The following is a 25,256-nucleotide window of genomic DNA, read 5'->3' as shown; positions in this document are numbered from 1 at the left end:
TCTCCGATCTGAGAAATTACATTATGAGTACAAATGTTAAAGAAATGAAAATATTGTTAAGAAAACTGAGGGATGTATTAAAAGAGTCCAAGAGTGGATTCAGGCTCCTCCTAGGTCTGACACCAGGGACGTTCTTAAGATTCTGCCATTTGAACTAGATACATGTACATACATTAGTGGTTTTTTGCTGTCTCTTCAGAAGAATGATGGTTCTAATTATGAATCCGACACTCTTACCAGCTTTCACAGGGGTATTGACCGCTATCTAAGGAAAATGGTTATAATTTCAACATTCTAACCTCAGATTTATTCAGCACAAGTCGCCAGGTACTTCAGTCTCGGCGAAAAGAGTTAAAACAGAAAGGGCTTGAGAACCGCCCAAGGAAAGCTCAACCTGTCACTGAAAACGAGGAAGAAATGTTATGGGAATGCGGTCAGCTTGGTCACGACAACCCAAATGCGTTGCTGAACACAGTCTGGTTCAATAACAATAAACCTTTGGGGTTCAGTGGATGTAATGAGAACAGACAATTGAAATGCAATTAATTGTTACCAGTTATTTAAAAACGAAATTGTTACTATATAAGTATTTGAAATCTGTGTTGTTCTTGTAATTGTTTTTGTTTTACCAGTTAAATACCATAGAGAAAGTCGATGACAAAAATCTGCACTATATGGTTTTTCTTTCTCTGACATGCAGGACAGTACCTGTCACTGGTGTCGACTAAATTAGTTCAAACTGGTTTCTGAAAGACGAGGCGAACTGAAATGTTCCCGGTATTTGCAAAAAATATCAAAGTTTATAAAATCTTTGGTTCGATCTCTATCAAATACGGAAGGTATGTGTTAAAAGCAAGACCACAAACTTGTGTTTTTCTAACGAATCAGAAAGCATTCATATATTGCGCGGACGTATATATTCACTCGTGCGCTCTGTGCACTCGTATTCGTCCGTGCAATAAACTCGTGCTTTCTGGTTCGTTAGAAAAACACAAGTGTGTGGTCTTGGATATGTATATATAAATATATTTTGATAAAGCGTCCCTTATTAACCCTACAGTAAGAGTAAAATAGTACAATATTACATCCGAGTTATTTGTTGTGTATTAACGAACCAATACAGTAAAAGGGACTGTGGCAACCTGTATAATTGGCATTTATATGTACTGATAAATCAAGATAATCCCAAAAGTTCAATGCAATTAGAAATAAAAAGTGATCGATCTGTAATAATACAATTTTATAGTTTAATTTAAATCTTCAAAATACTAAATATGGAAACATGTCTTTTTTATTATAGTTTAATATGGATGTGAAGTGTATTTGATGCCTAATGTAGAAAGGAATATTAGCATGTAGAAACATATCGTTTATCTATGTATGTGCCATTATACTATCATACTATTATATGTTCATTTAACGAATGATGTATTAAAGTTTGCCGACTCGAATCTACCATGATCACTATTTAATAACCATAATTGTTAAGACATACTGTTTTTTTCCATAAAGGTCATCATTTAGCTTTATTTCAAGAAAAACGTATATTTAGCTCGGAGCATGTGTTTAACAGATCCCCGCTCTCCACACATCTACATAGTATTGAGCCCATTCATGAAGCAGTGGCTAAAATATACTGTAGAAACCTGAATTACATGTAGTGTAGTACTTGAGGTGAATGTCAAATTGAAGTCGCAGTCATCTAGTTATAGGATGACAAATCGCCTTGCTATGATGCACCTATATACACTGTACAAACGTTGATGCCCGTTCATGAAACAGCAACTGAGATATACTCCGGACACTACTCTTCAAGGACAGTCACACACCAGGGCGCACGGAAAAAGCGAACACTTTGTATTTCCGACTATAGTGCGTGTGTCATTTATAGGAACAATGTTTGCGATTCTACCCCAAATAATGTCATTACATGTTCCAAAACAGTGTGTCCTAAATCAGAAAACAATATAGGTCGCGGAGGTTACTTTTGGCACTGCGCCTTCCCGAATGCGTTTTATCCATACTAGGTTTACTTCATATCCACACAATGTCAAAATGTAGGTCGAAGAGGTAAGTGGTAATAGTACAGTGTTCAATACTATCCTGACAACTTTAAACAGGCTCACAGACATGCTTGCTAGGCGAGCGAACAACATGGCGACTGTAGCTCCCCTGGTTTTTTTAACAACATAAAATAATCAGTACACACAAATTATGTAAATTGTGATTTATTGAAGTTTAATGTTACATTGAAAAATCAACGCATTGTCATTGCTTTATTAACATGTGTAGATAAAATCAGTCAATGCTTTAATAATGAGCTTTTGTGCAGACATATTCTATTTAATAATTAACACAATCCATAATACATCGTTGTCATTGGAATTAAACACTTTCACTTTAGACATGTTTTTTATTTCATATGAAATATATTCTAGCAATGCTATTCTTAATACATAAAGTTATATAAGCAAATAGGTGCACGCATGCAGAGCATCGAAGGTAGTCAATGCACCATACCCATGTGCAAGACGTTTAACTATTCTTCCATCGAAATACAATTTAATTTATATTAATGATATGTTTAATATTTCATCGAAACTACCAAATGCTTCATACAGCATGTATGTTGCGCAGAGCATTTCTGTTGTTTACGTATAATTATATAGATTGTCAATGTAGTATTTGCATGTGTCTACATTATTACGATCCTGTAGACCTTCATGTCTCGCTGATTAAAGGTTAAAACTTTACTACAACACCGGATGTGAAAATTACTTTAACAAATTGTACATGAAAGTAATCAAGCATACATGAAATATTGTTTTTTGCTTGTTGAAATCAAGAAGGAAATTGATTATGTGTAACAACTCTCACAACGCTGTTGTCGAAATCATGTACAAATATATGACATTCAGATAACCAACAAAAATAACCATCTTATAAATATATAATATCGTAATGTTATATAAATCAAAATAAATTAAATATATCTTCATATTGTAAATGATATCGTAGCATTCAGCGAAAATCACTTCAAGCTTGAATGTTTCAGTAACAACACGGTATTAAGCGAAAATGTCGGGAACAATAACAGTTTAATAATGTGTCATGTGATACATGTTATCTTTAACAAAGTCGATGTCCTTGTGTTTTAAATAATTATATAACAATGTGGCAAGTTTACAAACAAGAGAGTGTCATGGCTAATACAAGATTATCACAGGATGTGTTATATGAAACATTAATATGCATTGTAACAGATTAGAAATTAATTATAGGAAAACTAATACATAACATAAATAAATATTCTCTAATTATATGATATGTTTTATGATAGAAATGCCCGACGTATACGTGTACTTTAGGTACCACTACATATAATACTAATATTTATCATTATATCTTTATTACAAAATGATTGTAACAAGGAACAAAAAACAATTTCAAACTATGTGTTAAGGTATACAGTTACATGTGACATTTAAAGTTAATTCATCACAAGAATAATCGGTAAATTTAACAACATCTGTCATAAACTTGTTTGTTTATACGAATGATTGTTAACTTGATATAGTGTTGTTTTTATAAGCTTTTACGTGGAAGTATCGGTAATGAAATGAGAATCACACAGTTGGATAAATTCCAGCAGTATAAATATATCTTGTTTTTAAATATTCCGTTATTTAAATATAATAAATCGGAAAATGTTTTACAGAATACATCGGTTCAAAATATTATGAACAATTACCAGTAATTATTTAAATCAAAATCTTATTTAAATTTCGAGCCTATATTTGCATTTTTTTAACTGTAATAGCACTATCTCAAGTTTATTATAATTTGATTGAGACATCGCATTTAGTAATACTTGCATAGTTTTACTCATTGTTAAAACAATATGAAATCATGTAGTAAGTAGGACTTGATTTGTGTATTTTACGTCCTATTAACAGATATGGTAATTTAAGGACGCGACAGGATTTTGTGGTGGAGGAAAGCTAGAGCACCCAGGGAATAACTACCGACCTGCGGCTATTACCTGTCGACTGCCCGACAGAGACTTCGAAACTGCGACTCCGTGGTGGAGGGCTTTTGATTGTAGACTGTCAGATCCCTTAACCACTCGGCCGCCGCGGTAGTATATCGAGTTAATCGTTGCATATTTGATATCGTTTAGATTTGTTTAAATATTTTGTTATTATCACAACAATCTATGTTATTAAAATATTATATATGTATGTTTTTAAATGTAAAAGGTATCACTGCAACAGATTTAATAATCGCGAAGAAGAGTTCCACGAGTTGTTTATTCGGAGTTTTCTCTCTTCTTTATAGGAGATGAAGCAACCAAAATATTGTTTTGTGGCTTAGAGTAACTACCCCTTTCAAGCTTTTCATATCCTTGAGGCTTGCAAATTGTACACTCGTTTTGATGATGCTCTTTTATCATTCCTATATGGCAACACTGGTAAAAAAATACGTTTTGTCATGTATAGGCTCCATGTTCGACCCCTGAAATTGTCTTGTGTTTTTTTTATTATTATTACTATTTTTAATAAATATTGAATTATTTTTTGTAATGTAAAGGTTCCGTGTTGGACCCCTGAAGATTTCTAGTTGTTGTTTTTTCTAAAAAAAATGTTTTTAAACATTCAAATTCCGAACAACCAAAATTCTGTCAATATATTGTAACATAATGATTATTATGGAATAATTTTTGAGAAAAGGTTTTAAACAAATATATTACAGTAGTGATAATTGTTGTACATATGTAACAATATTGTTGTTTAACTCGTTGGTACCCTTAATCTTAAAAGAAACCAAAATGTTTTATAATATTACTCCCTACCTGATTAAAACATGTATAATTACTGACTTGGCAAAGTAGAAAAATATCACAGAATCATGTATTTATACTCATGCCTCTCATCCAAAACGATGTTAAATGGTCAAATATTTACTGTGTTGGCATAACTTATAATGTATTGCATAACAACAGGCATATACAGTGATTATACCATATGGTGATACATTTTATCCGTATCATATATTTACTCACTCTCGAAATTATTTCTCACGCCAACACTGAATAATCAGAATAAACTAGTATATGCATGGATTCCAGACGAAATCGATTTAGAATTTTTTGCAACAAATATTTTGCAAGCTCAAAGAATCATCACGTTTCAAGCTTGCATAGATATCATTTAATGTCTTTCAAACATTGTTTACATATCTTTGTATCTATAACATGAACTTACGTTTTTTCTAAATGTTATGCTATATCTACTAGTGACCCCGACGCTCGACTGTTTCGGCCTGGTCCACTAAAACTAGTCACTACATTTTTATCAGGAAACCCTGACCTGATTTCGTTCCTGATAGAACTAACAGTAGATTCAGGTGTCACTGCACTTTGAACACTCTTAGAAATAATGTCTATTTCATCTGCACCATTTGGCACATTTCTGAACGGCTCTTTATGTTTTTGTCCATTCCAAGTTTTCATTTCCATACCACCGCCACCATTTTTGACACGTTTCTTTGCTGCTTTTGCCATCTTCCTAGCTCGTATAGAAGGCAACATGGAGTTTTCCTTACTTATTTCTGTGTCCTCGAATTGATCATTCGGTTGTAAGATCTCAGTGGTCTCCCCTTCCTGTTCATCTGTATTTTCAGACTTGCCCTTTCCAGCCCTACTGGCGAGGTTACCGTTTTGCGATTTTGTGGAGGAAAGGTCAGCCGTATTACCTTTAGTAGATATCATGTCTCTGGACTTCAGAAATGCAGGTTTTGGAATATTGTTGCCTTTTGATTTTGAACCCACTAGATCAGCTGCAGGGCGCTTACTCCTACCACTTGGTGTTCTGCCTATAGTTGTTTGCTGAAATATTAAATAGAAGCAAATATCACTGGCAGAGAATTAAGTAATACCGTTGATTACAATACACAAGATATTTAATGACAATATTTTATCATGTGTAATACTTGTTGATGAAAGAAAAGAAAACCGCACCCTTGATAAATGATGAAAACCTGATAAATTGTTTTTAAATACATCTGATAACAGTTGGTAAATTTTCTATAAAGAAAACGCCACCAATAGACAAAACAAATAAAATTTGATTATTTTTTTATAAATCACTTATTTTATAAAATGTGTACTTACCATCTTATTTGGCATGGAAATGAGGGCTACCTGGTCGGCCGCCCGATATGGACTCCACGTCTGTAGAATAGGTTCTCCCTTGTACGACTCCATCTTCAGAGGACTATGCTTCATAGTACCTAGTGTATATTATTATACAATATAAGATTTTATTGTTCAAAAAACATTTCCTGTATTCAACTTTCACGTCGTGTACCACAAATATCTATGTTAGCTTAAAGATAAGAAAACACTGTGATGTTTTATATAAGTCCTATCCGTAAATTGTATTTCCCTGTGAAAAAAGTCAAACAACGATTTTAGCTGATATTGTCAATAGAATAACATATGAGTTAAAACGAAACAAATAGTTAAAAGGACTTGCATATTATCATGTGCGATGCATAGCGTAACTGTTTCAAATGATCACATGAGTAATTAAAGGCATAATTTGCATATATGTGTGTCCGTTATATGTGACCTTAACTGTACTTGTTTAGTCTATTAACATCTATGTGTGTCCGTTATATGTGACCTTAACTGTACTTGTTTAGTCTATTAGCATAATCGGTACTACTTACTTGAACCTCGAACATCATAGGATCTGAAAAGAAAAGAAGGAAAACAATTAATTCATGATAATAAAACTATTTAATTTTCTAAAATACAATATATGGGAATCTGATACTGGACACCTGGGTGAAAAGAAACACATGTTTCAACACGGCATAGAACATAGGTGACTGAATTAACAATTTGGGAACCGTCGACAACGGGATGGACAAACCTGTTTATGGTTTTTACAGCAACAATCATAATAGACAGTACGAACTATCGATATTTAACCCGATTACATTCTTTAGGACTTTTGGGTTGATGAAAAGGACTTTTAATTTTTGAAGTGAAAATATCCACGTACTGTTCGGTACGCGTTACTGTATACCGGGAAACTTTCGCCCAGTCAAATGTTCGCCCTTTAACGCTGAAACCCATGTTCGCCTAGTGTTAGTTTCGCCCTTCAATTGTAATTAATATATTTGGTATGCTGTTTATTGGTATTTACGGTCATTATGCATTTGCCCCCATAACGGAGGATGAAAAAGTGAAATTTAAACTGCGGCGAAAATTGTCCAGTAGTGTGACATCAGACGTAGTCAATAAAGTTGTTATATTTTGTTTGGACCTGTCATCGATAATTATTATTATTACTTGATTCTTAACGGCCCATCAACACAAAAGATGTCATTAGGGCCAATTAATCTCCTGTCGATAATATAATTAATAGAAATATGAAGTAAAGAATAAGTTAATCTAAAATTAAGTTTGCCGATGCAGAAAGCAAAACAAAATAAGCATCTTTGCACTGTATTGTCATTTCGTCGATTTGGGACCCAACAGTGGCATTTGTGGCCGAGAGACACTCCATGTTTAAAGTGTTCAGAAACATATTAAGGAATACAGCGAAAGGGAAAATGTGCCTATGAAACCCTGCATAATTTCACAAATTCACATATTTTGCTAAAACAGACATTTATTGCTTATTTTATCGTTTATTGTAAATCAAGCGGGAATATATACAGAAATATGTATAGCTCGGAATGTTTCTCGATATATATGTGTTTTCTATCAAGTTAGGTGGTATGGTGTAAAATGTTAACAAAATCATCTGAAACGTATTTACATCCCATCATTATTTGACACACTAGTTTGGAGTCATGAATAGTCAGTAAAAAAATATCAAATAAAGAATTTACATCAGTTTTGATTCAACGGTGAGACGTCACATATGTATGCAAAAACAGGAAATGTGTTTGACCTGTATCGTTCAATTATTAATTGTTAATTGAACAGTGCTAGAAAACACATCTTACATCTGTGACACCATTTGATCATAGATCGAAGATTTCCATATCATTTATTTATAAGATGATTTGTATGATTAGAATGTATAGCATCTTATAATTGAAATATACCTGCAACATGTCGCTACTCTACACCTTATTTACCATAAAAAGAGGTTTTGATATTAATAACCAATACTACCTCGAACGTGGGTTAAGGTTCTTTTTTCACAGAAACTTTATAGTCCACGGCATTAACAAGTTTCATGCCTTATACAATAACGAAAGACCTTTAGACCTTTTAAAAAAGTCATTTGAAGATAGGTATCACTATTGACCACTGTGACCCTAAAAGTCTAAAAGTGGATCAACGTCAATGTACAAATTTACCTTATAACTGTTCGTTCAAATTGGCTGTAGAACAAATATCATTTATCTTGGTCATATGAACTTTTAGAGGAATCTGTTTTAACACATTTGACTTCTGTTAACAAGACAGGAATTTTACTTGGAAAGATGTTATGCCATCTGCATCCATAGTGGTGCTGTAGCTACTTGTCAAATATATGTCATATATGTTCTTAAGAAAAAACGCTTAAAGAAAACAATGACGGATGAGGAACACCGCACTAGATCTTAAGCTCACATACAAATTATATCGAGGTTGGCTTCAATCCCACGTATGTGATCGATGACTGTTAGTAAATCGATGTAAAGTCTATGAAACAGAGCATGATGAACCACACTATTGACTTATTTTATAAGCAAACTTTATATCTTGCTTTACATTCAGCATGCTGGCCACCTTCACCCAATACGCACAATAACGTACACTCAATCACAACAGGCTCGCTGTTTCGACACTTCATCAACACGTGGTGTCATTCCACCTTATCTAGAGCATGCTGTGAAACTAACAACACAATATAACACTGTGGTGGTAGATAGGTACCAAGAACAAAATATATAATTCATCCTTTCAACATCAACAATTGTATAGAGTTGCATATGTTTTTTATCGTTCTTGATAACAGACAGAGCGGCACAGCACGAGTCCAGCAATGCATCAGGACAACAGTCATGAGCATTTAACTTCCCCATCAACTCAATGTGTATTAGGTTAATGGTCTAATGAAACAAAGCTATGCTTAAAATACAGTTGTGTGTATCTAACCTTTTAAAACAAATCATACAGTGATATACTGACTGACACATGCTAAAATAAATTCTTCTATAAATGTGTCGTCTGAACGACAATGTGAACAAAATATTCCTGAAACAGTGAAAAGTGTTACCCTGTAGAGGCTGTGTCTTCTGGTACGGAGATGGATTCAGAACTGTGAAGAGGAAGGACACAGAAAGGTACATAGATGGTCCACAACAGCTAAAGCGGGAGGTTTACACGAAAGCTCTATGTACCAACCAGATTCAGTATATCACACCTTGTGCTTGTGTAGACAAATTGTACAGGTAGGGTTAGGGTTAGGGTTAGGGCATAATTAAATATTAAGTGGCACAGCGGCACAATTAATATGAACGTTAACCATCTTTAAGTCAGGCATAGTCTTTAAGAAATGCATGCAATTCTCACTTACATTATCAAATATTGGATATGTACAGCATACACATGAGTGGGATGAAGATGGATTACAAATGGACTTGTGATGGTGACAGTGATAATTGAATCCTAAGATGCTGTTTTATTTTAATTAATTACATGTTTAGACTTGTTCGCATTTGTATGGATTGTGTAATAATATATTGTATTGGTAAACGGATATTGTGATGTAACTCTTTATAAGGGATTACTATTTGTTGTAAAATGGGATTTACGAGACGTAAAACTGAATGTCAAGTGCAATCGAGCGTCACAAGTTGAATGTCCTGTTTCTCACACTATAACAGGAGTTGATATGAAAACCAATTTCCTTTTGCAGACGTTTCATGTTACTATGACATGTCCAAGCAGGATATTTAAGCTCAGGCTCTTTCAAAATCATAAACGTTTTTCAGTGTCCTTTAAACACCAAAACTGTTACACTACACCGATCGCAACCAATTGGATGTCCATCTTTCATTTTATCCCTTCGACTACTGCATCCCTCCCTTAGCAGCTCTTCTCAGTCTAGTGTTAAAGTAATGTGACAGGGTGGGATTTAATTCTTTCGCGTCCAGGTTTCGATATTTCATTGTGTTTGCACAATCAAATGACCTTTTAGTTGCCAAATATATAAATGAAGTGACTTTTTGGGATTTAAAGCCCAAAACAAAGAAATTGCAATAAAGACAAAGTTAATTATCTGCTTACCTATTGGTGAAATGCAATTCGTATTTTTGCTCTAACATGGAAGCTAATAATTTGATTCATGTAAAACAAAGTAACATTATATACTATATTTAGTTTATATATTATAACAAATATTAAAATAATTGTGTAATATATATAATGTATAATATGTTCGAACAAGTGCGATCCTGTTGGATGTGTGCTGAGTCTTTTTACAGTGTGACAACCTTACAACACCATTATTTGTTTACCTAGAAACCGGTGACGACGTACGGGCGAGGAAAATATCGGGCCTGTTTCATGAAATTCAAATAACACACAGCATTAGTTAAATGGCATTCTAAGTACTCAGTCACTACAGTAAACATGTTAACAGGGCAGAAAAGGGTATGTTTTCATTAATGCAAGAAAGTAACAAGTCAATATATGCTAAGTTTGTAGCACAAACAGGACACAAATATAGATAGTGAAATAGATTTACATAAAATGCGCCACAACAGATACATCTCGAAAATCGACATACATAATGCAGGTACATGTAGGAAAATCTTAATTCAAAGTTCAGTATCAAAGTGGTGTGGATTGATTTGGCCTAACAAATTCAATGTGAAACCTATTTTTGCAAGTGAAATGAAACAGGAATATGAATTTTACCCTGCATAGGGTGATGGAGCTCTCGAGTCAACAAGTATGACCTCTGACCTGTAATCACAGTAGATAAGATGAGATAAATAAGCGCTTTAAACATGGGTGCAATCGTGCGTTTCCACAAATGTCCGGTTTATTGGTACACAAATGTGACGTAATAAATCACATGACATCATGTTTACTTACTGATTACAAGTTTGTAATCGTGAACACAAAAGACAATCGGACAACAAGCAAACACCATCGTCTTAGAAACAGTTAATATAACCACTTTATAGCAATGACGACAACCGAGACATGACGTTGTATATACAAATGTACAACATGAAAAAACATAAAACATTAAAATATACATTAAGGCATAACAGCATACCACAATATATAATTTACGAGTGTCAAGAGGGGCATTTTTCCAATCTACGATCTTATATTTTATCGAGTACAGAGAAGTGTTGAAACAGGCTTCCAATCGTCCTGCTTTTGTGTTTGGTTTTGCCAAAGTTGTTGTTTTCATTAGACGAAACATTTACAGTATTTCACGTTAAAAATATGCAACAAATGCGAGCAAGAGACTAAGTACTTGCGCAATATGGTATTATGATAGAACAGAACTACATATTAAAAGGTATTTACTGGAAACTTTACAGATAAAGATAAGATGATATGGATTTAATCAAATTTATATCCATAACGACGATTTACAAAATGAAGTTTCTGAATCAAAAACAGCAGACGAAAACATTTAAGAAAGACACGAGATTTAGTCTAATGAAACAGCACATGCAATTCAAGAAAGAACCCTTATATTCCTTTACATTGACAGAACTAAAAACTTCCTTTAATACATTGACAATATTTGTTTCGTCATGCTTCGCTGATTCAATATTGAGGGGAACGATTCAGTAGGCGTTCCATACAAAATGTTCACCTGGAACAAGTACAGTAGATGAGCCACAACAACTATTTACTACACGAAATAGTTTTAGGCTTCTATGTATGATATATCAGTTATAATAAAAGTAGATTTACACATTCAGTAGGCACGCTATACAATCCTATTAACAACACAGAAAATATCCATGCAACATTTACCCGTATAACTCGAAATCCTCGTTTTTGTTCCTGAGAAAAGGAGACAGTGTGGAGAAAAGCAAGAATAAATTCAAAGTATTGAATATATTTTATAAAGATTATGACATAGAAGGACAAAGTAAACTGATGGAATCATGTAAGACATCTAATACGTAAGATGGAGCACATGAAAGCAAAAAGCTGAATTCAATGGTTTCTTTAGATGAGAGAAATAAGTTATTTTCCTATCGTTCCCAACTCTTGAATAAAGGATTCGGCCATGTTTCTCTGAAATACTGAAATGCTGAATGAAATAACGAACTTCAAATTATAAGAAAAAAATATCATTATTTATTATTGAAATTATAAAGAAGATCACATGATTAAAGAAGGAGGAGTGCTCTTATAGTCAGGCTGGAAAGACGTTTCCTTGTGAATGTGACAGAATAGAAGATTACCCTATAGTTAAAGCGTCGGTATCACCAGGATAGACCTTGTTCAAATTCCTGTAGCAAGACAAAACACTCTGTCTTAGTATAAAGCAGCACTAAGCACTACATTGACAAATAATTGAATGATCACAGAACACCAACAAGGATGAATAAACAAAGACAAGAGAAATGATTAAATTCTTCGTTAACATGATATCAGAAATATTAAATTATACATCAGATTAATAAAAACAAATTTGACATTTTCTTTAAAATTGGGAATAAGTCATTTGGGTGAGCTGCAAAACAATATAACCATAAGCATGATTTGAATTCATGGTAATAGCATAACAACCAGTAATAGTCTGAATCAAATGCATCTAAAATGGCAAAAAAAGGGAACAGGAAAAAACTACAATGCTCAAGATACCAACACAACATCAGCTTATAAGGGCCACAATGTTGTTTGAGGCGAACAAAAAAGATAAAACAAAAACAAAGCAAAGACAAAAATGTGTAAGGAAAAAGTAAGACGCTTGATATAAAAGCATGCATTACATGTATATGTACCAGGTGGAATAGCAGCGTTACAGTGAGCTTATTGTCAAAACTACGGTAACTATGTGCTAGGTTTTCGATCACCAAATGTGTTCTAACTACAAACGGAAACAAGTATACAATTTCTTCATTTGATTAATAATTGTTTAACGGAAAATCGAGTCGGGATATAAAAGATATTAAGCACAGGATGGGGACCATGCTACCATGCAACCATTGGCGTTTAGAACCGTGATTTTGGTAAATATACCTTTGGTTCAATAACATCAATTGCGATCTCGATGACCTTGGGCTCTGAGTTCTTGGAGAATGAAAACTGCGTGAAAATAATACATTTCATCAGCAAGATACGTTATAATTTTTCAATCACTCTGTACGTTTATAACATTCATGTTTATTTTAAATGATGATCTTATCATGTATGCACTCTTGTGTATTTTGTCTGTTTTGTGTTCGATCTGTGTTCTTGATTTTAATGAATGACCTTTTTCCACTTCTTGGTGTTAGTAACATTAATATACGATTTAAGAGGTTTTATTACGATAAAGAAAAAAAAACTTACCCTTCATCCTCTGGGGGTTGGTTTTGTCCAATACTGGCAGAGGATGGCGATATCAGTGTGAACGCGTCATCCAATAGTTCATGCATTCTACTGCGGGCGACGCTCAGCGATTCTTCCGCCGTTAATGCCATATTCTGTAGAAATATCAGGAAAAACGGAGAACGATATCAATCTTTCTTTTTGAAGTCATTTACAACGAATTAATTATTTTGATTTGTCTCAATTTAGTTTTACATTCAATAAATATTAATATACCAGAATAAATAAACGGTATCTAAATTAACGTTGTGAAATTAGTCTTGTTATTCATTTGCCGTTTTATTTATTGAATCTGTTACAATCATATGTCTGTACTGGTTCCATGTCGTACACAAGGTTTACTACCTAATCAATAGCTTTTTACACGTTACTCACGTCATGCCCTTCTAGTGTGCTCTTGGACCTGCAACAAAACAGGAAAACATCAACTGATCGCGCTAATGATAAAAACAAAGATAGCAGTAATGTTGAATAATTAAATGCAAATTAGGATCAAAATGTCAAAATGCTTGTGAATTCTTTCACGTTTTCCCTCCCTGCTCATACAATAGATCAATAAAGCCACACAACAATACCGTATCTGTCAATGAATAACGACTGGCTTCACATTATAAGGTAGTAATTACACAGAACAAAGGCACATCCTCTTGACAAGAATAGCCATGGACGAGAAATTCTGACAAAAATCGACCAGTTTTACAAAGACCAAAGATTAACTTTTTTTGCAAATATATTTCGTGGTACAAGTCCCTAAACCGGCCTATACTTCCCTAAATCGGCCAACAATATGCATGCATCAGAAATCAATTAAATTGTCATAGCTTTTTTTTCAAATTGTGTTAAATCATGAAAAGAAAAACTCTCGTCAATGCGTTTGCCGGTTCACATATGAATTCTTTCGGTTCGGTTTGTCTCTAAAGATATCTTTTTTGTTACTCATGTATCCCTTCTTAATATGTTTCTAAAAACAAGTGATCCATTGGACCTGTATCGCTCACCTGATTTTTCATTACAACTGAATGCATTAGTACATCTTTATATGAAATTTCCTCAAAACCAGACAAGATCTATGCTCTAACCCAACTGGGACCACAATATCTGACTTTCAACTAGCCAGGGGACTCCGTTGAGTTGCCATATTAACAGATTTTGAAATAAGTAATATGTCATATTACAGGGTGTAATTAGACAATACTTTAATTTTCATTCAACTACAAGCTTTTATAAACCTAGAAACCAATTTTTAACAATTTATGAAAACTACACCATATAATATGATAATCAAGCTGTACCTTTTCTTAGGACCGCAGGGGTCAAATCAACCTCATTCAATGTTTGTTCTTCCTCAATAACGTTTTTGACAAAATTTTGTACAATCCACTCAGGCAATTAGGGGGTATTAGCGTCTTAAAGCAAAATATTAGATAATTTTCCTCTTTGGGGCCCTCTTTGGGGCCCGGTCTTCCTAGCCCCAGGGGTCGAACCAGCCTCATTTACTTAGGAAATGATTGCCCTCTCCCAAGAAGTTTCAGGGTAAATTTGGTTAAAATTGTCTCTGGTGTTTAGGAGGAGATGTGTTTTAAAGCAAATTTAGCTAAGTTCCCCTTCAGGCCCTCGCCCCCCTGGCCTTAGGGTTCAAACCAACCTCATATATTTAAGAAATGATTGCCCTCCCCGACTGATGCTTCAGACTAAATGTGGTTGAAATCCTTTCTTGTGTTTGCAGGAGATGCGTTTTAAAGCTTTAGCTAAGTCCCCCTTCAGGGCCCCGCCTTCCTGGCCTCAGGGTCGAACAAACCTCACTTATTTAAGAAATGATTGCCCTCCCCTACTGATGCTTCAAACTAAATTTGGTTACATCCTCTCTTGCGTTAAGCAGGAGATGCGTTTTAAAGCAAATTTAGCTAAGTTCCCTTTCAGGGCCCCGCCCCCCTGGCCTCAGGGGTCAAACCAGCCTCATTTATTTAGGAAATGATTGCCCTCTCCCAATGAAGTTTCAGGGTAAATTTGGTTAAAATTGTCTCTGGTGTTTAGGAGGAGATGTGTTTTAAAGCAAATTTAGCTAAGTTCCCCTTCAGGCCCTCGCCCCCCTGGCCTTAGGGTTCAAACCAACCTCATATATTTAAGAAATGATTGCCCTCCTAGACTGCTGCTTCAGACTAAATGTGGTTGAAATCCTTTCTAGTGTTTGCAGGAGATGCGTTTTAAAGCTTTAGCTAAGTCCCCCTTCAGGGCCCCGCCTTCCCGGCCTCAGGGGTCGAACAGACCTCATTTATTTAAGAAATGATTGCCCTCCCCTACTGATGGTTCAAACTAAATTTGGTTAAAATCCTCTCTGGTGTTTAGGAGGAGATGTGTTTTAAAGCAAATTTAGCTAAGTTCCCCTTCAGGCCCTCGCCCCCCTGGCCTCAGGGTTCGAACCAACCTCATTTATTTAAGAAATGATTGCCCTCCCCGACTGATGCTTCAGACTAAATGTGGTTGAAATCCTTTCTAGCGTTTGCAGGAGATGCGTTTTAAAGCTTTAGCTAAGTTCCCCTTCAGGGCCCCGCCTCCCTGGCCTCAAGGGTCGAACAAACCTCACTTATTTAAGAAATGATTGCCCTCCCCTACTGATGCTTTAGACTAAATTTAGTTAAATCCTCTCTTGCGTTAAGCAGGAGATGCGTTTTAAAGCAAATTTAGCTAAGTTCCCTTTCAGGGCCCCGCCCCCCTGGCCTCAGGGGTCAAAACAACCTCGTTTATTTAAATGATGACCCTCCCTTTGTGATGCTTAAGACTAAATTTGGTTGAAATCCTCTCTGGCGTATGCGATTTAAAGCAAATTTATCTAAATTCCCTTTCATTCCACCCNTTGGCGTTTAGGAGGAGGTAGGTTTTAAAGAAAATTTGACGACGGACGACGACGGACGCGGACGACGACGGACGAAGGGCGACGGACGCAGCGCCACGACATAAGCTCACTATGGTCCTTCGGACCAGGTGAGCTAATAAATGGACTAATTGCATTCAGGAATTGTTCTCCTGGCATTGTATCAGGAGAAAAATTAGTATTTTTACATTACCTGAAATGCAATACTGGCCATCTTATGGTATCAAATTACAATATATCTTAATGGATTATAAATAAACTACCGTGATAACGATAATCTAACCATTGGAGAAACATTTCTGATTTGAAAAGAATGAGATCAACTGATTTGCATAGTGTTTTGTCCAATGACATTACAAAGTGACGAAAAAAAGGAATAATTTGGTTTGATTTGTTTGTGTTTTACGTCTTAATATCAGTTAAGGACATTTACGTACGTTCCAGGTTTAAATGGTGGAGGAAAACCATAGAATAGAACCTGGAGAAAATTCACCGACCTGCGGAACCTTTCGGTACAAACTGGCAACAGTCCCACGTAGGCCTCGAACTCGCGACCCAATGGCGGAGGGCTTATGAATGATATTCTACAGATGAAAAACATACTTTCCACTAGTACCTTGCTATTTTGTACACAAAACTGAAGTCTTATTTTCATATTTTGCTTTCTCACCCTCTCTTTTTCTTGTGAACGAACACCTCTGGAAGGTCTTGATTGGATGATGGGGCTTCCAGAACGGAGTCTATTTCCTCCTGGGCAGCCAGATACTCCACCATCAGTTGGTCCGCACTTTTATCTGCAAGCACCAAACAATACTTAAAGTTTCCTTTTCAGATTTGTGTGGGGTTTCTTGATGTCTTTCCTTTTCACGAGTTCATAGTCCCAACTATTCTTATTTGATTTCCGGCTTCGGGTTTGTATTGACACTGTGGTATATTCTGTTTTGTTTGTTTTTAATTTGGGTGCTTATATCAAATGTCCAGTACAATGAGAAGTCAACAACCTGCATGAGACAAGTGTTTGAATATCGGTAGGATTAACAACAGATGGTCTTAAATAAGCATTATTTCCTATGAGGTTCCGGTCGATACAGCCACTATAACTTATGATGAACAGGGAAAAGTTGAATACTATACTATATACCATTCTCCCGCTACTGAAATATGTTTATATATACCTTAGTAAAAAACGCACATACGAAATGTATTCATAATTTTCGAAGTAACGCATTTTTCATTTGTAAATACTCAACGCTTGCTCTTTTTAATGATGTTTAAAATTCAATAACATGGAAAATATCATTAAAAGTCCGAATTTTGTAATGGATTAGAAATCCGTAGATGAACTAAAAATAGAATTACAGTTGTAGATATCTACAAATGGGGAACCAGTTGTAGATATATATACACATTCAATATCTTGACGAAAACATTAAAATACAAATATAATGTAATTCTTTGAAATAAGTACTTTTTGGCTCTAATAAAGAACCAATTCTCTTTCTTGAACACCTTGACCAAGGCTTTGTAATCTCAAATATTTTATAGTTATGCGATTAATTAAAAAAGAACACTTTATATTATTCCCCTGAATGATATTCAGACAACAGTTGCAGAGCCCCGGGGGCTTCGGTCAATATACGCTTAATGCTGTTTTTCGAACATTAAAAACACTAAAAAGTAATAAGCGCAACATCAACTCAGATAAAGAACTATACAGTGGCGGATCCAAAGGATCTTGGGGGTGGGGGGTCCAAATTTCCAGGGCGTCCAAGTGGGGGAAAATTGAGGAAAATGGTGAAAATACATGACTTTTAAAGAAAATTCNTGTGTATATAATGTACCAAGCATATAATACATAAATTTAGTCTCATGTCAGCTACACTCAACGGCTGTTCAGCTTACCACACAACCGCTGAAAGTACTCAAAAAAGTTTGCAATAACTACATGTTTCTTCATTGAAGTGATAACCGCCTTATCAAACAAATAAGCAGTCATTTTATTTGACATGCTAAAGTGACAAGGAGTACACTTAACCCTTTCACCGATATATCCCTGTAAAACAGGGGTTGAAAAAGCTTCTCTAAAACAGAGATTGAAGAAGCCTCGTCCAGACGACCAATCCCTGCATACAGGGAAATGGGGTTGAATTTTCTACCATAAAGAAATCACAATAACATACAACATATTCACACTACACTAATATAAGTTTGTAAATTTTAATATTTTAATAAATATCAAAGCAAAATAAATTGATATAAGACATTTCGGATATATTGTATAGATTATTTCTATAAATGAGAAAATATAACAAAACATCTGTCCTGGAGCCTGTCGTCTTTAAGTTGATTTTGTGAAGGGCAGGGTTGGTTAAAAAGTTAACAAAGGCATAGATTTGGACATCATCAAAATCTAAGAGGAAAATTTCCATTACATTTAATTTGTAAGCAAAAAAGTTTTAATCTAGGCAAGGGCAAGATGCATTTGTCAATGGATCCAAAATGAACTATATGCAGCCAAAACGATGGTATATTGTTTTCTGCCGTGTTAGTATCAGGTAGATCGTCAATTAATAGGTTGATAATTGTTAAGAGAACTTTCCGTAGTCACAAGAGAAGGACCACATCCCGGTGTATAAGTTACCCTTGCCTGAAGATACCGCAAAAATTATTAGAAATATTCGCTAAGAAGTAAGTCTCTTTTTCATGTTTAACATTGCTATTTGCAAAAGAAACAGGTTGATTTAAAGCTGGCACGATCACTGTTTCCAAAAGCGGGGATAAAAGATACCTTTGATATGCAGTGTTGCAGTCTCCTCAAAACCACATGATGAAAAGTTGTGAGATGAAACACCGAATTTCCCAAAATATAGCAAATATTGACGTAATTACATAGATAAATGCCTACGACAAATTTACAATTTCGTTTAAACAAAACAGTTGTGTAAACAAGATAGTGGGGAAATTGTAGATATTGGACCAAATTTTGTTTGCTTGTTTTTTAATGTTTAGCGATATCGCAACAGACAAGTTCATATGAGGAGACATCACCGGAAACAGAATGTAGATAGGAAAGAAAGGCAGAGAACAATTAGAAATGCAAAAGATCCCAAATATTGCAATTGGGGGGCGCATATCATTTTGGGGTACTTCCATGTCTCAAAAAATATGGGAATTGAAACCTCCCACGATCGGTAATATTTTCTTCGAAATACTAGGAATGAAAACTTATCGATGCTAATTAGATATAAAGCAGTTCCCCGTTTGAGTGGGTACTCGTAATCCACGAATTCATATACCCTCGAAATGATGTTTGTCGGGAGACCACGAAATTTGGGCCCGACGAAAATATTTGATTTCACAGTAATGTAAGATAAATCATCCCACCTTGACGTTTCTCTTTTTTCTTCTTTTCTCTAATGCGCTGTTTGTTTTTCTTCCTTTCTGCAGCTTTCCTTTGTTTCAATTCATCTTCTTCCTATAATAACACAAACAAACATAGCATTCCCTTACTAAAAATACCTTTATCAACAAGCAATTTGCATGATCAAGCGCAATGAGTATATGCAGGAAGATGTATCATAATTTATAAGTACTGTAAGCATTTATATATCATCGGTATTCTTATTTTAGCGCTTTTAGGTTTTAAAATATTGCATTGAATTATGATTACGCCATTTAACATCCTGTATATTATTTTCTACTGAATATTTTGTGTGTGCGCAAATTCATGAATTCGCTAAATTTGTTAATATTCAATACTGCGTTTATTTGAGTGCGATAAAAGAAGAACGTTAACGGAAGACAGCCAACGGTTCCCTCGAACTTTCAGGTAACAGAAACTTGTCAAGAGATATGCATACATTCTACATTCACAAAAACTCTGTATCGTATTACTAAAAACCAATTAGGGAAGCGTTGCATTCTCGATTTCTATAGTGTTTGGCATGTAGCTTTACTTTCCTTCAAATATGAATCGAGCATGTCGATTTGCATTCGTTATTTGAGATTATCTATGTACATGTACGTGTGCCTTTTTACTGTTTAATGTGTTGGTCATGTTTTGATGTGCTTTGTCGTTATGCATTTTTGATAATTTTGGCAATATTGTTTTTGCAGAAAACCTTAATTACGAATATGAGTGATCCACGCGAAAATAAAGACCCTCGCAATTCTCTTCCTCAAAGCAATTACTTAAAATAGCACTATTGCGAAAATAAACGTGTGAACAGTTAATGATAAATGATACACAGTGTAATAACTTCCAAACATAACAATAGCACACTTGAAATAATATCATTTTAAGTATGAAAGTGTTAATATAACAAATAACGTAGAGATAATTTGGTATTCGACATCTGAATCAAAATGACTGAATACATTGTAATACACAGCGGCCAAACATGGAGTCATGCAAAAGTTCGGAGATAAGTATAATAAAGAAAATGTATATATTGTAGGAAGTGTTATCGTACCTCGGCGGAATAGTACGCGTTTTCCAGGAAATGCTGCGACTGGGGAACCAGTAGGCTGGCAGGATGTATCGTTTTGGTAATCACCTCGTTGTCATCCTCCGTGTCTCCATCTGGCAAAGACAATTCACAGTATCACACTTGTAGTTGGTTCACACGCTTGGTAAGATTTTATTTATAGGGTATAAATAAAACATTTCTTATCTGATTTTATTATTAAAGTACAGACTAGAGATGATTGTAAGCAGTAAACCAAATTTCCTTTATCATATGCAAACATATACCCAAATTCCTGTTTGTGTTCAAAAACAAACCCAGTCTTTATTAATCATACCAAACTGATGAATCTTATTCCTAATCGTTTATTCAATGTTTGTAAGCATCTGAATTACCCGATACTCAAACTATTATTTTTATTAGTTAAAAAAAGTTTGTTTAAATTAAACAAATGAAATTTGAAATGATTCTTTGTTACACATTAACCATTTAGATAATACATCAATTCTTAATCATCATTCGGTTATAAATATACCAGTTTATCAAGTTTTACCATTATTTTGGATTGTACAATAGTATCCTATGTTCATATGATATCCATGGTGATGTGACTGTATAGATGTAGCACAAAAGATTTGCTGACAATTCCAAATTATGGAGTAGTATTAGTAAGGTAATGCTAGTATTAGGACACCGGTTGGTTTTATTATCTATCATTTGTTAAATTTATAAATAAATCCGATGTTCCACTACAAATATGTAAATACATTATAATGAGATGCCATTTGTACCTTTTCGTTTATTTTTCCGTCTCCCTTTTTCACCTTTTTTCTTTTTAGAGGATTCTATTAGCTCGACATCCTCGGCCATATTCTCCGACCCCAAGAAATCCTGAGACCTGGTATAAAACAATTTAGAAATGTTCTGTATTGTCTTTCTTTCCAATTACGTACCGGATAATAAAAACCTTCCTGGTATATCTTAATATTTTAATATACCCACATAAAGCCATACCTACATAATACATAGAGTATATGTGCTACAAAAACGGCTGACACTGCCTTGCAAGTTCATGAACACTATATAGGGTACAAACAACTTGTAACAATTAAAATATTGACGGAACGGAGAAGAGACAGACAGAAAAAGGAAAAGATGTAATTTCAGCTAAGGTTTTAGAAATATTTTTAATCAAAATATAAATCAGAATGCACATTGCATGTATGGTTGCCGGAATGTATAAGATGTCAAATAATTTAAGCCATTACTTTCAGCGTTTATGAAAAGGGTTTTTTCACAAATGATTTATCAAGGCTATTGTATTGCCGGAAAAAAACAGTTTCCAATACTTCATTTTTCGGCAGTCGTACGGGGATCCTTAAACGTAATTAGTTATAAAAGACAACATACTTAAAACCATTGTGATCATCTACATAATAACAACGGTATAGGTATAACTGCTCTCGATATGGAGAAGTTTCACAATATAAATACTTAAACGAAAAGCCAGACAAAAACAATAGACTGAAACAACAAAAGAGAAAGACAACAGTAACTAGTAAATATACAATCCTACCCTTGAGAGCGACCAATCCTTGAGGCCAGATCCGGTTTTTTTGTTTTTTTGACCTCGGCGTAGAGGTGTTCATCCTCCTCCTTACTCCTCGTGTCTGAAGTAACCTCATACGACTGTTTCTTTGGCGACTGGACCTTCAGGTTGGAAGCACTTCCTTTGTCTGTCATGCTGGAGTACTTTGAGTTACTACGTCCGCTGCTTCTAATATCTTCCTCTTCCTACAAGTGAGGGTAAGTCTAACATGTAAATGTGGCTTCAAAGCTTTATCATATAAAGCTGCTTATCGATTAGTTATCACCAGTAGGGTCAGAACACCGCCTGGAGTGAACACCTCCTCCTTATAGTGCAACCGCTCAGATCGATTTCGATTACAGTTAAAGTGTTTCTCCTTCAACAGGAACGCATTATTCAACTTCATATCACAGCGTTTGATATACATGATACATTTGAAGTTATTTCTTTTGTAAAGTTCATTATTAATTATGTAAATATTGAGACTGAAAGGATAATAATTATGATGATTGTTCATGCAATTCACTTGAAGAAGGGATATCGTGTAATGTTGAATAGTTAATATAATGTAGTTGGACATATATATATATACAACATTTTCAAATTAAACCTAAAATATATCTATTTAATACTGCTCAATACATACAGTCCCTTACTCAACAATTTAGTTTCTTACAATGCAACTCGGTAGAAGGGGGACAACTCAAGATGACATCACATACTTTTTTGTGCATCAAACACGAATTCATTTTCCGAAAAATCATTATTTTTACATCTTCAAGAGAGAGCAAAGACCTATTAACTTGCATGATACCCTCTGATTGACCAATGTTAAGTCGCGATATATGGGCAAACAATCCCTCTGTTATAACTAGAGTACTAAAAAGACACATGATTACTTTTTTTTATGCAGGATAAAATTATCAAAGAATAAATACACGAATAATACATTTAAGTGTAAATGAGGTTAATAATATTAATTTGGTTAATTTTAGACACTCACTTCTATAACAAAAAATAATCGACAGAAACTGGTGACACAATTACCGTCTGCACATCAGGTTATAATTTGTGACGGATACTATTCTAGAATAACCTAAGTATGCTTGCAATTTAACTCTGGTGTCATTTTGTTGTTTCTGTTTCTCTCTTTTCTATTTCTTACATCATCCAGTGGGGCGTTTTTCAGGTTCATCAATCTTGGTTCGGCTTCCTCTTCTACACCAGACTTCTTTGATTTCTTCAAAGCGATGCACAGTCCGACGATGGCGATGACGACAAGAATGACGACACCGCCGGCGACGACAGCGATGATCCAGGTCTGAGTATTATCTGTAGGGACTGCAGTCGTTGCTACTGTAGTCGTCGTCGTCGTTACCGGCTCGACCCAGTTCAACGCTGTAAAAGTTCTTATTACACTAACAGAACAAACTGATATTGCAATTCATACCCGCAAATACTGTTATTGATGACACAACATAACAATATCGAAGTGTCAACAAACTCTAATTAAACCTGAAAACGATAAAACTACTGGGGCAAAATATAAACAAGGAAAAATTTACAATAAGAACTTTGAAAATGGTAAAATGAGAACAAGACCATGTATTCCGAAAGTGTGTCTTTTCATTAATTAAGACAACCGCCATATAAATCGTGGTCAAATAATGTCATGTCCTCATAGCGAGAACTAAGGTAATGAAAATAATCAAAAACATCAACCTCCTTGTCACAAACGTGAATGGCATAATTTCCAATGAGATGATGATGATGATGATGATGATGTTCCAATGATAAAGTGACACCTATGTTAATAGGAAGATTCTGGATAACACATGGGCATATTCAGGTTACATCTTAAATATGTATTTACATTTGCTCTGCATCCTTCCATTGTAATGCATTGAGAACAACATTTGCTATTGTAACGTCATCAATCTCTATTGTGACGTCATCAATTTCATTGTTGTCAAAACTTAAATTGCTGTTAAAAAAAAAATCAAAATAACTAAATAAAGCATAACTACTCAATGAAAATGTAAATAAAAGTAATGAATATTTTAGCAAATATTGTTATGGTCCTATAACACACATTTCTTTTGCTGACAAACTTACATAAAGCATTGCCGGGCTTTATTAAGCTTGTCATCAATAACAATGTGTGTTATAGGATCATAACAACATTTGCTAAAACATTCATTACTTAAGTAAATGATGTTTTTAACTTACGTTTTGCTTTCTTTGTAACTACGTATCGTAGTTCGATGGCCATTTCTTGATCACTGACCAAGTTGATTGTTTCCGCGTTGACTGCCGATGGAACAGGCAACTCTGCCTTTTCTACAGTATACATCATTGACACCGTCTCTGGGCCAGCTGGATCACGTTTAACGTCCTGCATCTGTTCAAAATATGAATGACACATCTGATTGAAGAGAAAAACATCTGAGCTAATGTTAGATTTTAACAACGAATGACCTCACTTGGGAATGAAGGAAAATACCCATTGATGAAAATAGAACGAGTGCATAGGCCTTACCATTCGTAAGTATGTAGTAACAAGCATGTATCAGATCAATGCCTAGTGGCGTTCTTCAGATGTGACATGGGTATTTATTTATAGAAATTTTCGTAAGAAAAGTTACTCAATACCACACATTGTGTAATAAGAAATTCGGTGTTTTCGCATTTTGGAGAGTGAATCACCGCAAAACTATATATACGGAAATATGTAAGTATAGA

At 34.7% G+C, this 25,256-nt stretch overlaps 1 protein-coding gene across 3 annotated transcripts in view; it reads right to left on the bottom strand.

The window, feature by feature from the left end:
• Window positions 1-2,222: 2,222 nt before the first annotated feature.
• Window positions 2,223-25,256, bottom strand: part of LOC110450064 (flocculation protein FLO11-like) — a 52,156-nt gene continuing 29,122 nt past the window's right edge. For 2 of the 3 annotated variants that reach the window (XM_021497303.1, XM_021497305.1), the window contains exons 4-16: window positions 24,744-24,915; window positions 23,680-23,912; window positions 22,503-22,720; window positions 21,718-21,824; window positions 20,933-21,042; window positions 19,845-19,935; window positions 17,131-17,254; window positions 13,964-13,991; window positions 13,550-13,683; window positions 13,238-13,303; window positions 6,733-6,755; window positions 6,173-6,291; window positions 2,223-5,887 (exon numbers count right to left, since the gene is read on the bottom strand). In XM_021497303.1, coding sequence (XP_021352978.1) covers window positions 5,279-5,887; window positions 6,173-6,291; window positions 6,733-6,755; window positions 13,238-13,303; window positions 13,550-13,683; window positions 13,964-13,991; window positions 17,131-17,254; window positions 19,845-19,935; window positions 20,933-21,042; window positions 21,718-21,824; window positions 22,503-22,720; window positions 23,680-23,912; window positions 24,744-24,915 — 2,034 coding nt within the window. In that variant the 3' untranslated portion in view covers window positions 2,223-5,278. The remainder of the gene's footprint in view (window positions 5,888-6,172; window positions 6,292-6,732; window positions 6,756-13,237; window positions 13,304-13,549; window positions 13,684-13,963; window positions 13,992-17,130; window positions 17,255-19,844; window positions 19,936-20,932; window positions 21,043-21,717; window positions 21,825-22,502; window positions 22,721-23,679; window positions 23,913-24,743; window positions 24,916-25,256) is intronic. The other variant, XM_021497304.1, reaches the window with a different exon arrangement.

The sequence above is a fragment of the Mizuhopecten yessoensis genome, unplaced genomic scaffold, assembly GCF_002113885.1.
Source record: "Mizuhopecten yessoensis strain PY_sf001 unplaced genomic scaffold, ASM211388v2 scaffold4947, whole genome shotgun sequence".
Taxonomy (NCBI): Eukaryota; Metazoa; Mollusca; class Bivalvia; order Pectinida; family Pectinidae; genus Mizuhopecten; species Mizuhopecten yessoensis.
Note: the sequence above shows the minus strand (reverse complement) of the source record. Positions and strands in the feature narration are given on the sequence as shown.